Source organism: Neomonachus schauinslandi, chromosome 5 (genome assembly GCF_002201575.2).
Source record: "Neomonachus schauinslandi chromosome 5, ASM220157v2, whole genome shotgun sequence".
Classification (NCBI taxonomy): Eukaryota; Metazoa; Chordata; class Mammalia; order Carnivora; family Phocidae; genus Neomonachus; species Neomonachus schauinslandi.
This window is the reverse complement of record NC_058407.1, coordinates 123,028,269-123,041,932: the sequence shown is the minus strand read 5'-3', so window position 1 is coordinate 123,041,932 and position 13,664 is coordinate 123,028,269. Positions and strand designations below refer to the sequence as shown.

Genomic DNA, 13,664 nt, shown 5'->3' with positions numbered 1-13,664 from the left:
TATGCTCCCACCCTGTGCCCCAAATGCATGTAAACACACACACACACACTCACGCGTGCGCACACAAAATTTGCACCTAGGGATCCCTCTAAGTGGACTAAGGGGATAAAGTGTGGACCTTAGTAAAAGAATACTAAATTAAATACTTGATTTGATGAAAGACAAGTCTATCTACTGAATTCAAATAGAATTTTTAGGATCCTTTCCATATAGAATATTTTTTCAACCAAATCTTTGAGTCACATTCTATAAGCTAAAAATTAAAGGCATCATAGACAGGGAATGTGCTCATACTAGCTCTATCTCAATTTCACTGTTACCCAACCAGCACCGACTGAGAGCAACTAGTAGATGTTCCTACAGACAGCATAGGGCCAGAAGTCCAGAGGACTGAGTTACTATCTGTATCACTGCTGGGAAATCATTTCGCCTCCCTAGGTCTCTGTGTACTTATCTTTAAAACGATCGTTTCCAATTCCAACACGCTAGGAATATGTAAAGTTTCACTAATGGTTGTAGTTCAGTCATTCATCCCACGAACACTTAATGAACATAAAATACTACAGCAAGCATCTAGGACGTATGCATGAATGACAAAGTCCCTGGTCTGCAGGAGCCAACAGTATAGGTGAACATGGACATATGAACAAATAAACAATAAAGAAGAAGTGAATGTTAAAACAGAAGTATGGGGGCGCTTGGGTGGCTCAGTCGTGAAGTGTCTGCCTTCGGCTCAGGTCTTGATGGGATCGAACCCTGCATCGGGCTCCCTGCTCCGCGGGAAGCCTGCTTCTCCCTCTCCCACTCCCCCTGCTTGTGTTCCCTCTCTCTGTCAAACAAATAAAATCTTTAAAAAAAAACCCAAAAAACAGAAGTATGAAGACAGTATTATGGATACAGAAAGGAACGATTTACTCTGCCTGAGTCAAGTCACAACAGGTGACTTTGAGGCTGATCTTGAACAGGAATTTGTGAGGACGAGGATGAGGAATGACTTTCAGGTACAGAAAACTTACCTTTATTAAAGGAAAAAGGTTTGGTAAGAACAAGACAAGTTTATGGGGCAGGGGGAAATTTGACGTAGCTTAAGGGTAGCATGGGGGTAGGATGGGAGAGATGGTAAATGGGAGGAGGGAAAGCCGACAAGAGGTTAATACTGGGAAGGGCCAGACCCTGACAAGTACTAATTGAACTGTAATATGTTTAATACTGTTTTTTTCCCCTTTTTTAAAGGAATAGAATGGGGATGAGACTGTTTCAACAGCCATACAGAGATGTTATCGACCGAATAAAACTGACAATAGTATGGAGAGGGGAAACTCTATCTAAATAGTATTTCTTAGGTAAAAATTAAGATTTGATGAGTATGTGCAAGTGGGGCAAAGAAATGAGAGCAGATTCTGAAGTTTCTAGCTTGAGACACTAGGTGATAACAATTGAGATAAGAAACAGCATAGAGGAGCCCATTCCATCCCACCTCTGCTCTCTTAACCTTTCAATCCCTCTCTTTCAAACAGTACTTAAACATGTCTCACATATTTAAAAAACAAAAAATCCTCCTTAAGAATCCACCCAAATTTCTTTTAGTAAAGAGTTGGAAACTTATGTAAACACAAAAACCTGCACACAGATGTTTACAGCTCCTTTATTCATAATTGCTAATACTTGGAAGCAACTAAGTTGTCCTTCAGTAACTGAATGGGGGGGTAAATGAACTGAGGTACATCCAGACAACAAAATATAATTCAGCACTAAAAAATAAATGAGCTTAAAAGTCATGAAAAGACATGGAGGAACCTTAAGTGCATATTACTCAATGATGTAACCAACTGGAAAAGGCTACATACTGTATGATTCCAACTATAGGATATCCTAGAAAAGGCAGAACTATGAAGACCATAAAAAGATGAGTGGTTTCTGGGGATTGGTGGAGGGAGAAAGGGAAGAGGGATGATACACAAAGGACAGATTTTTAGGGCAGTGAAAATACTGTGAAACCATATTATACATTTGTCCAAACCCAGAGAATGTACAACACCAAGAGTGAGCTGTAAACTGTGGACCTTGGGTGATAATGATGTGTCAGTGCAGGTTCATCAATTAACAAATATTCCACCCTGGTGGGGTGTAACGCTAATAGGGGAGCCTACGCATGTTGTGGGAGCAGGAGGTATATGAGAAACCTCTGTAGCTTCCCCCACAGATTTGCTGTCAACCGAAAACTGCTCTAAAAAAGTAAAGTCTAAATTTAAAAAATCCAGCTGACCATTAAAAAAAAAAGAAACCACCAAAAACTCCAACCACCACCCTCTCAAAGCCCACCCATTTGTCTTATATGCACTCTCTCAATCTCCTTACAATTATTCAACCTTACAATATTATTCTCCTTAAAATTTATTTAACCCCCAAAATTTGGTTTTCAACCTCTGACTGCACCAAATTCATTCTCACCAAGTTCATCAATGACCAATACAGGCAAATTCTCAAGTCTTTTCTTATTTACTCTCCAGAGAATCACCTGAAATGCTGACCATGGACTTCTTCTGAAAAACCTTTGCCCCTTGGCTTTACTGGTCCCTCTTGCTGCAAATTTTCCTTTTCAGTTTCTTCTCAGTTCCTTTGGTCAACTCCTCTTCAATGCTAATGTTCCTCATGCCTTGGCTTTAGGATCTATGGTTCTTTCATTCCATATATTTTCCTTAGGTAACTCATCTACTCTCAAGATTTCCATTACTGGTTATAATGAGAGAATTCTCAAATAGAGCCCAGATTATAATTCCAGACATAAACAGAGTTTAGTTTTCTTAACATGGTCCTGTATGATATGATTTCTACCTAAATCTCCTACCTCATCCTTTGCCACTCTTCCTCTTGGGACTTCAGGCATGCTGAGCATCTTTCAGGTCCTCAAATATCCATTTTCTGTCAGGTTTCTTACCCTTTGAACATACTGTGCCCTGCACTTGAAACACCTGCTAATCCTTTCTTTGTCATCTTGAGGCAAGATCCTCTTGGTTCAAGACCCCACAACATGACTTGTATCAGTCCATTTCTATCCCATCTCTGGTCTACCCTGAGGTTCAAACCACTGTCATCTCTCATCTAGAATACTGTTAAGTTTCCAAGTAGATGCCCCCATTCCTCCCCACTTACCCCACACCCCATCCTTATATGTTCACCATAGAGTTACCAGAGGAATATTTCAGACTTGGAAATCGGATTTTGTCATAGCCTACTTAATACATTTCAGTGGCTTCTCGTGTGACTTTAGAACATCCCAAGGTCTTTACTTTAGCCCTAGTGCTTGCTGTTCCTTCTATATGCATTTCCCCTTCTCTCTTTAGAAACCTGAATCCTTCTCATTATTAAGGACTCATTTTAGGTGTTAACTTCTCAGAGATATTCCCTGATAAACCTAAGTAGGTCTCTCCTACCATCAGCATAACCAGTACTTTTCATAATCTATGATTACTTCATTATTGCTTGTTTACTTGTTTATTATTTGCCTTACAGGTATCTTGCCTGTTCTGCTGACCAGTTTTCCTAGTATAGTTAATGCTCAATAAATGCTTTTTCAACTGTTGCAAGGAAAGATAACAGGGGAGCCTGTTTCTAGGTGTGCCAAGTTCAGTTGTGAGATAACCATTTGGCAACATTTATTTATTTAACATTTTATTTATTTATTTGAGAGAGAGTGAAAGTGAGAGAGATCACAGAGGGAGAGGGAGAAGCAGACTCATCGCTGAGAGGACAGCCCGATGCCGGGCTTGATCCCAGGACCCTGAGTTCATGACCTGAGCCGAAGGCAGATGCTTAACTGAATGGGCCACTCAAGCACCATTTGGCAACATTTCTTAGAAGTGGGGAAATATGGGTCTGAAGCTCAGGGCAGGGATTAGGATTAAACACAGCAATCTGAATCATCCTCAACACTGGCAGTCAAAGTAAATGAGAACAAGTAAACAAAAATAATTGTTGGGAACATTAAAAAATAAGCAGAGGCTGAGTCAGCGAAGATGGACAAAGACTGGAAAGGTAAGAGAAAAACACACTGAAGTCCTCCAGGAAGCAAAGAGTAGTCACTTGCTACAAATGCTGCTGAGTAGAGTAAAAACATAAATTAAAACACTGGATTAAGCACATCACTGGGAATACAAAAAAAGAAATCTAGAGCACTGGAGAGAGTAAGTGATTTAAAGTGATTCAGAATACAAGGAGAAAGAGTAAAAGCAAACTACTTTTTAAACAAATGAAGCAAAAAATATGGTAACTTGAAGGGTAGCTGGATAAAGAATTATTATTTATATAGACTGAAGGGCATGAGTTTAAAAACAGGAAAAGAGTGATTACATGGCAAAGAGGAAGTTTAAAGACTCCAAGTCTTAGAGTTGTGGTGTGGTTGGGGGGGTGGGGGGGGGAAGGACTGGATAAAGAGAGGTTCTCAAAGTGTGGTCTATGGAAACTTGGAAATCTGAGACTCTTTCAGGGGATCTACTGGGGGTAAAAATAATTCTCATAAGGATACTAAGACATTATTTGCCCTTTACACTGTGTTGACATTCAGAGCCATGGTACAAAAGCAGATGTAGGTGTGACTGCTGGTGTCTCAGCACACACACGAAGGCAGTATCATTAAACTGTATTAGCAGTTACCATACCAGTAAACAAAACCACCCTCTCTCAAAAACACATACACAAAAGCCAATTTAACTAAAGAATGCCCTCACTGATGCTAATTTTATTAAATCTTGACCTTGAATAAAGCGTCCTTTTTCAAGCTATTCTGCATGACAAAAAGGAAACTACCCATAAAGCACCTGTGCTACATACCTTGATGATGACTGATCTTTGTCTCAAGAAAAAGCATGTGTGTAATTTTCCGAATTGCAAGCTGTAAGTACTTTTTTGTAGACCACTGTTTTTATTCTGAAGAGCTACTGACAAACTATGATTATTCAGACTTGGGTATGTGGCAAACCCTTTCTCAGAAGGGAATGAAGTGAGCCTGATACTTCAAGAAAAATAACTTTCAGTTACATTTGCCAGTGATAAAATTTCAGGCTTTCAAGCATAACTAAAATTTTGGAAAACCTGCATCTACCACTGTGAACTTGACATCTCAATTCTTAGATATTTTTCTAATGAGATCAGCGGTGATAGTAATAAATGTGATTTTTGATACTGAAATGTGTTATCATTTGGAATGTCTGAATAAAAAAGTGGACCAATAACTTTCAAATGACTGATGCATGCTGTTAGAAATGAATGCATGGGTAAAGATCCATTCAAAGTACAAGACAAACCAATGGTTTTCAATTTAACAGAGTACAAAAAATTCATTCATGTGGTTTCAGATTGCGTATTGAGAATAACCTCTAAGAAACTACTGTCAAGTTTGGGTGTAGTATCAAAGACAAATATCCACAATTACCTGAAAAGGCTGTTGTATGACTCCTACCTTACCAATTACAATCTTGGTGAGGCTGGATTTTCTGGATACACTTCCTAACAACATATTACAACAGATTGAACAGAGAAGCAAATGTGAGGATCCAAGCTGTCTTCTAATGAGCCAGACATTAGAGGGACTTACAGAAATGTAAAACAATGCCTCAGGTCTCATTAATTTTATTTTTCATACTGAAGTCCTTAATAATTTCTCAGAGTATAATGGGGCCCCAAATTAAAAAAAAACTTGAAAGCCACTGGCCTAGCAGAAGAAGTGAATCTTAGCAGGCTTCTAAATTAAATATATAGGCAAAGAGGAAGTGATATAATAAGAATGAGGGGAATAGGGCGCCTGGGTGGCTCAGTTGGTTAAGAATGAGGGGAATGAGAGAGAGAGAGAGAGAGAGAGAGAAAGAACTGAGGAGAATGTTAATTCTAAAAAACAGGAAAAGCTGACAAGATAAAGAACTGAGAGAAATGCTGAGGGCTCAGCTAAGGTTTGATTACTGCATTTGTATTGATGCTGACCACAATTTTCTCCATTGATATGTAGCAGCCTGGGAGAAACGAAATGATGACAGGCTATATGGAGGATGAGAAACAGGTATGATGCACAGGACAAATGAGCTCTAAGGGTGCTGGTTATCATGTCAAGACAATCAAATTTGAGGTCCAACATAGGAACAAGAGATGAAGCCAAGAGGCCCCCCACTCTGTCCAGTTCTGTTCCTACTGGAAATAAGCAAAGGATCTCTGACGTTGGGCCTAAGGGCAGAAGCGAAAACTAGAATCTATCAAACATTCGGGATATGTAATAAACATGAATCAGTAATGAATTCTTACCTTCCTTAAAATTACTAATAATGTAATGCAGTTTTCAAGATCCATGGGTGGGGCTTATAGCTGAAATGAACTACAATGAGTTGCTTTTGTATAAAAATCCCATGGCGAGAATTCTAGGCAGATCTGCTGTACTCCAAATTCTGTTTAATTATGTATACATGTTTGAGTGTGCTAACTGATAATGAGCAAAAGGCTATAATGAAATAAAGTCAACTAAATGTAAATTAAGTATTCTATGCTAAAACAGGACTAGGCTAAGTAGGCTTCTTCCTTTATAATAAGGTTTCACTTGAGTTTAATTTTTTAGGATATAGTTATTTTTCTTGTATTCTTATATTCAAATTATCTCCTACTTTTAAAAGGAATTATCTTTTCACAAAATGGTTTTTTCTGATTAGATCTGAAATTAGCCATCTAAAGCATCTGATCCTAAATACATAATTTTGTATCACATTCCACAGTACTACAGACATAGAAATCTGTTTTATAGCTCATAACTAATTTAAACCTGAGCCATGAACCTCTTTGTAATTTTCCAATCTTTTACTTTCATATGACTTACTATGCATATATACGTTATTCAAATCATTTTTTTTAACTTCTGCCTCCATAATTCTAGGCTCCCAAGTAAACAAAGCCCTTAGAAAGACTTGGTTTGTCATTACAAACTCAATGATATTGGTTGAGTCAAATCTGAACTGTGCCGTAGTTTCCTCCTCTATAAAAATGAGGAAAACTACATTTATCCTTTGCTATCTCGCAGGGTTATTGCAAGGATTAAATAAGAATTCCAAAAACTGTAAAGCATAATGCAATGTAAGATATTATGATAGATACTTTGAACTAAAAAACAAAAGTATTTGTATTCAAAGTACCAAGAAATTAACTTTGTCAAATAAGCTTACAAATTTTAAGTTTAAAAGAACGGGATCTTAGGTGACATGATTCAGGTAGGCTGGAGAAAGGAGTATATCCTTGAGAGAAATAAGAGGCATCCAACAACAAAAACCTCTGAAGTGATATGATCCACATTATTCTCATTTTGGAAGAAAAATTAATTAATAATGGTGTATCAGGGTGCCTGGGTGGCTCAGTCGGTTAAGTGTCTGACTCTTGGTTTCAGCTCAGGTCATGATCTCAGGGTCATGAGAAAGAGCCCCATGTTGGGCTCTGCCCTGGGCTGGGAGCCCGCTAAAAATTCTAGCTCCCTCTGCCCCTCCCTCTACTTGTGCACGCTTGCTCACCCTCTCTCAATAATAACAACAATAATAATTATACTGGTTTATCATTTACTTTGGTAAAATGTTAAATCATTATAATAAATGTATTAACTTGTAAATACATTTGATACTTATATTTTAACTGATCCCTCACTTATCATGTTGTTAAATTTTATTTTTTTCATATTACATAACAAAAATTGTCCTATATCAAAAGTCCAAACTCTTTTTTTTTTTTTTTTTTAAAGATTTTATTTATTTATTTGACAGAGAGAGACACAGCGAGAGAGGGAACACAAGCAGGGGGAGTGGGAGAGGGAGAAGCAGGCTACCCGCAGAGCAGGGAGCCCGACGCGGGACTCGATCCCAGGACCCCGGGATCATGACCTGAGCCGAAGGCAGTCGCTCAACCGACTGAGCCACCCAGGCGCCCGAAAGTCCAAACTCTTAATTTCAGCCAACTACAGCTCCATTCCCCTTCCACCTCCATGAGGCCCCCCAAAACAATGAACTGGTATAAACAGGAATTGTGTTTCTCTCTCTTGGGTTAACCTTATACACTAAACAATAAAATAACTTAAAGCTTAGGAGAAAGAGGGGGGAAAAGGAAAAAAAAAATGGTTTCTCAGAGCTTATAATCTAGATCAGGGGTTGACCTGTTTCTGTAAATGCAGTTCTGGAACACAGCCATACCTATATTATCTAGGGCTGCTTTTGCTGCAATGGCAGAGAGGAGACAGAAACAATAAATGCAGCTGACTCTTTTACAGAAAAAGTCTGCCAAACACTGAACTAGACAATCAATACTGAAAAGAAAACAAATTCCCAGTAAGTCAAAATGTTTTCATTTATAATAAGATTTATACTTACTCCTATCAGATCTAGATGACTCTTATTTTGGTTCTGCTGGGAGTTGGTCTATCGCACCACTTGCTACCATCCCCAGTACTACTATCCTGGTCTAAGCCACCATCTCTACCCCAATGGATTACTGCAAATGTCTCTCGTTTGATCTTGCTGTCTCACTCAAGCCACTATACTTTATCCTCAAACACAGCAGTCAGTTTAAAAACTTGTCATGTCATTTCTCTCCTCTGCTCCAAACCTTGCAATGACCTCTCATTTCATTCAGAATAAACGCGAAAGTCCTTACCATGGCCTATAAGGCTTTACTGGCCATTGTATGAAAATTATTTTTTACATCATCTTTTATTACTCTCCCCTTCCCTCATTCCCTCTTCAGCTAAACTAGTTTCCTTCCTGCTCCTTGAACAAAAAGCCAGGAATACTCTGCATCAAGTCTTTTATAATGGCTATTCTCACTGCCTAGAACACTCTTCAGATAACTGCATAACTAACTCAGTTGCTTCTAGTGTTTGCTCAAATCTCCTCTTAAAATAAGGCCTAGCCACACCACCCCACTCCACAACTCCCTATTTCTTTACCTTCTAACTATTACATGTACTTCATTTGTGCTATGCTTATTATTTGTCTGCCTTCCCATCCTACCTACCAAGTCTAACCTGCAGAGGCCTAGGAACACCGATATAGTTTGTGGGAAAGGGGCAAGGATAAATGGTGCTTCTGAATAAGAGGTAGAAAATATGCACTTTTCTTAAAAAATGATCACAGGCAATTGAGCAGGAGGGAAGGAGGCAGGAGTAGAGACTCAATTTCCAAATTAGAAAATAACAACGGCAAATCTTTAAATTATGTGACTTACTGTCTTTCAAAGAAAAACTGGCAAAAAAAAAAAAAAAAAAACCCACACAAACCAAAACCCCATAAAACCCTGTTTTCTTCCGCAAAGAAAAAGGAATTGCAGAAGAGAATTATCTAAAACTGCCAAATGAATTAAACTATGTGCCACTTCTGTGGCTCACTGATTTCACGTATTATCTGAAACTGCCAGATCAATTAAGAAAAAAACCCAACTCTGTGCTGCAGCAACTCCTGCAGCTTGTTTTAATGTATCAAAAAAAAAAATTTAATGTGATCAACATGGGTTCATAAATGGAATATGCCTAAACATAATTTTACAAATATTTACCCTAAACATCTTACACTTTAACTTGCTTCCAAAAACTTATAAGATTACAGTTGTCAAAGCACAGTTACAGACTAGAAAACAGAGCCAAAGTTGGTGTCACATTACAAATGCATTAAAGCAAATGCAGCAAAGCAAGGTCTTGTGCCTATTCTCATAATCCCAAATGACTGCCAAAGCAATCTTTAGCAATGATTTCTGTCTCTAAATGAATAAATGAATACAACAGTTAACATCGCAAAGCCAGTAACAACCTCCCTCTGATTCAGAGGTGGTAACTTAAAAATACATATTTGGTCACCTGAAAATCTTGATCAATGTAAGACCATGAGGAATTATATATCCACAATATAAACATACTCTAAAAAGAAAAAAAAAGTCCTTTATTTTTAAATGGCAATGACTGAATGAATCTTAAGGAACTTCTTGTGGCACAGCATTTTCGAATGTCATTATAAAGTTGTATTTTAAATAATGATCATGTATCCTCTATGCTTCAATATAAAATAAAAGTAAAAAAATAATGATTATTCATCAAATAAACAATTTCTTGTAATTGTCAGGTCACGGCTAGAGAGTGATCTTTGGCTTAGCCTACAATTAAACGCTTTTTAAATTAAGTCTTAAGAACCTCCATTGTCTTGAGTGTTTACTGTATGTCAGATATCATGCTAAGTGCCTCAATGGACTTACATGCCTTCAATCCTCACAACGACCCTGTAAGGTTGACACTACTATTATCTGCATTTTACAGAGAAGGAAACTGAGGCTTAAGTAAATTAAACAACTTGAATCTGGAACCAAAGCACACCTGTTCCAAAGCCTTCTCTTAACCATTATTAGAATGGCCTCTGAATTCTCCTGGAATCTGCATCACAGCATTAACATAAACAAGGCTGAATACTATCTTATTCTATGTTGTAAAAGCTTAATTAATGCTAACTACTTACACAGGAAGTAAATTTTTTCTTAATCCTTCACAGCCTTGTGTACTTCTGGGCTGTTCACTATTAGGATAACTTAAGTCAAAGTAGAAAGCTTTTTAAAATCTGCAAATGCAAGAGCCCAAGATTTCAGAAAATATTACTTCAGTGACGTAATTAAAATGTGTAAAAAGAACCAAACTAATTACATGTTAAGGTTTGGAAACTCAAAGGAATATAGTGCTGTATTAGGAATTGGGAGACTTGTAATTCACTCCCATTCTATAAATTTGTGCAACTTTGTCCTGTTTAGCCCCACCACTCATCTTCCTGATCAGCAAAAAAAGAGTGATGGACTAAATAAGCTGACTGTAATACATTATGAGTCTAATTTTACCAGCTCTTAAATGAGACATATCTGGGAGAGAGGAAGGGATTTACTTAAACCCCGAATTTTTGTTACAAAATACACACTATGAGGTAGGAACTTGGATTTACTATGCTAAAATTGCCCCAAATCCTTTGAGAACAGGTATTCTCTAAATAAATGATTTAATAATAAGAATGAATAACTATTATTTACTGGCCTGTGATGTTTTACATACTTACATTACCAATCCTTCGGACTCCAAAGGCTCTTAACCTCACTTAACTTCACCAGTCTTTCTGCAGTCACCTTAAATAGTGTGCAATGTTGTGTTTTATTATAATTCCAGAATTACAGATAATTGCTAGCATCAAGTACCTAACGCAGGGCCTGGCACAGTGCAGAAATTCAATAAATGGTAGTTTTTATTTCATTAGTATTCGTATTAATAAAACTTCTTACATAACTCAAAATCCTGTCTGGATAATTAGACCAGCACAGAGAGTGCTATGATCCACATTTCCTTTTAACTGTAATATATACTAAACCATCTCAAAGCCCGGGATGCTTTGGGTCAAGAGAGCACCTGATAGCAAGCCACACGATATTCATACACCGAGTACTACGGCTAACTACGTAATTAAAATACAAACAACAGAGCTGCTTTCTGGAATTAGCCACTTCGACTTTCCTGTGGACTTCGCTCTCTCCAAAATTAATCCAAACACAAATATCATGAAGCCTTGTTAGTGGGTAATGATTCAGGGGGCCGTAACACTTCCCGAGAAACTGACACCGGGGCACAGAGCGCACCCTCAGTGTCGCACACTGCAGCCCAACAACCACTCCTGCTCTCCGGCCGGAGGGCAGCCCAGGGAGTGGCAGAGGCGCTTCGGGGCTTTAGTGTAACCATTTAGCTGTTACCATTCTCCTACCCAACCACTCCCCCCAAGGCAGGCAGGGCGTTTCTAGAAAGTCCAGTTTCAGAACTGAGCAGGGCAATCGGGACAGAGTGCGGGGCAAGACAGGGGGCACAGCAAGCGGCTGGAAGTCAGAGCCCAGCCAGGGTACCTTGCGTCCAGCGGCAGAAGATGGTGTCAGAGAGACCGGGGCTGCTCTTGGTGCCCCACACCAGCTCCATCAGCTCTTTAGTCAGTTCGGACATGATGGAGTACCGGCGAGCGGGTCTTCGCTTTCAGGACTCCTGCCCCGGAACATGGGGAAGGGGCGCCTTCGGAGACAGGAGTTGCGGGACTGCAGCAGCAAAAGAGCTCGGGGGTTGGACGCGAGGAAGACGAAAGGAGAGAGATCTACTCGCAAAGACCGCGCCTGTCAAGCCAGCCAAAGCGGCAGCAAGGAGTTTCCTGTACCGGAAGTGCCGGGCCACTTCCGGCTCCCCTTTCGCTACCGCCCCCCACGCCAGGAGGGCCCCGGAGTCACCCCCCCCGGAAGCGGAAGTGGGGGGGCAGGAAGAGCTTCGGACCTCTCGGGAGGTCGCCCGCCTTCCTGAGCTCAGCCCCGGGCTTTAGGTGGGGTGGTAGCTTTTGTGCTGGCAGACACGCCGCGTTCCCTGGGCATTGGCATGTTTTTTACCCTCCAGGAACGCCTTCCTCGGCGCACTGCCGTGGTCTTAGCTGTAGGCTCTGAGGACCAAACCTTAGGGCCTGAACATAGCCTAGTCTTTAAAATTAGTAATATTAGTTATACTGAACTACATTCTAAGACGATGGTTGAGTCTCAGCGAGGAAACATCCATGTTTGTGTGGAGAGCCACCAATAATGTAAAGGCTGTCAGCCTGTATGCCTCGATAAATCGTATAAAGTCTAGCCAACTATTATATACATTACCGAAGGGTGTGGTGTAATGTGCATTATAGAAATATCTCTACAGGATGTAATGCAGAATTACAAAGCTATTTATAGGGAAACAGATTCAAAGCAGCCTGTCGTGGTAACTTCTCTGTAACTTGCTTATGACAGTTACCTTCATCCTAGTATTTGCAAAGAATTACTTAATTCATCCTAGTATTTGCAAAGAATTACTTACTTATACTACGGATATAAATTTATGGAAGTCAAGGACTTGTCTTATTCATAGTACCTAGTATGGTGCATTGAACATTGCTGGATCAATAAGTATTAGTAGAAGGAATGATACTTGCCTTTACTGGAATTTAAAAATTCATTATCTTTCAGCATGTGAGGGATCAGGGGAAGTAGTACTGACTGGTCCAGTTAAATAATGTTTGCTTGGTGGTTTACAATTTATAGGTTTATTTCACTTCCTGAAAGACATAGAAGGGTCTATGTTCATAGAGGATGTAAGTGGCAGACCTCTAAGTTCAGAGGTGTTTACTGCAAATGTTTTCTTTCCATTACTATACAGGTAGTTATAGATTTGATTAACTATCTATAGATATGGGGAAAAAGGGCTAAACTTCCAAAATGTAATTTTAAAAATAGAATATTTCTTGATCTGTGATTTTTCTAAGTTTCCAGCTACAAAGAGCTGGCAAAATCTGTCCTTTCCACTTTTAGGTTGTATTCTTTATTTGCAATGTTTAAGATTTTTTAATTAGCAGGGCATATTTTTAACAAGGAATATTTGATTAATGTTAAATTATTTATGTTGTTTATTTCATTAGTTATAACATCTAAAATGTGAACTTGCTTAAATACAATAGAAATGCAAATTAATATTTAAAATTTTCTTATTCACTGTATATAAACATAATACATATTGAAAGCAGTCAAGTTTGTTGCATTTATATCTGGTACAGGACAATAATGCCTTTCTCTTACCAAAATAACTTGAA

At 38.9% G+C, this 13,664-nt stretch overlaps 1 protein-coding gene across 2 annotated transcripts in view; it reads right to left on the bottom strand.

Moving 5' to 3' along the window:
- MINDY3 (MINDY lysine 48 deubiquitinase 3) overlaps positions 1-12,209 on the bottom strand; it is a 93,714-nt gene extending 81,505 nt beyond the window's left edge. For both annotated transcript variants that reach the window (XM_021696667.2, XM_021696668.2), the window contains exon 1: positions 11,920-12,209. In XM_021696667.2, the coding sequence (XP_021552342.1) occupies positions 11,920-12,013 (94 nt within the window). In that variant the 5' untranslated portion in view covers positions 12,014-12,209. The remainder of the gene's footprint in view (positions 1-11,919) is intronic.
- Positions 12,210-13,664: the final 1,455 nt, after the last annotated feature.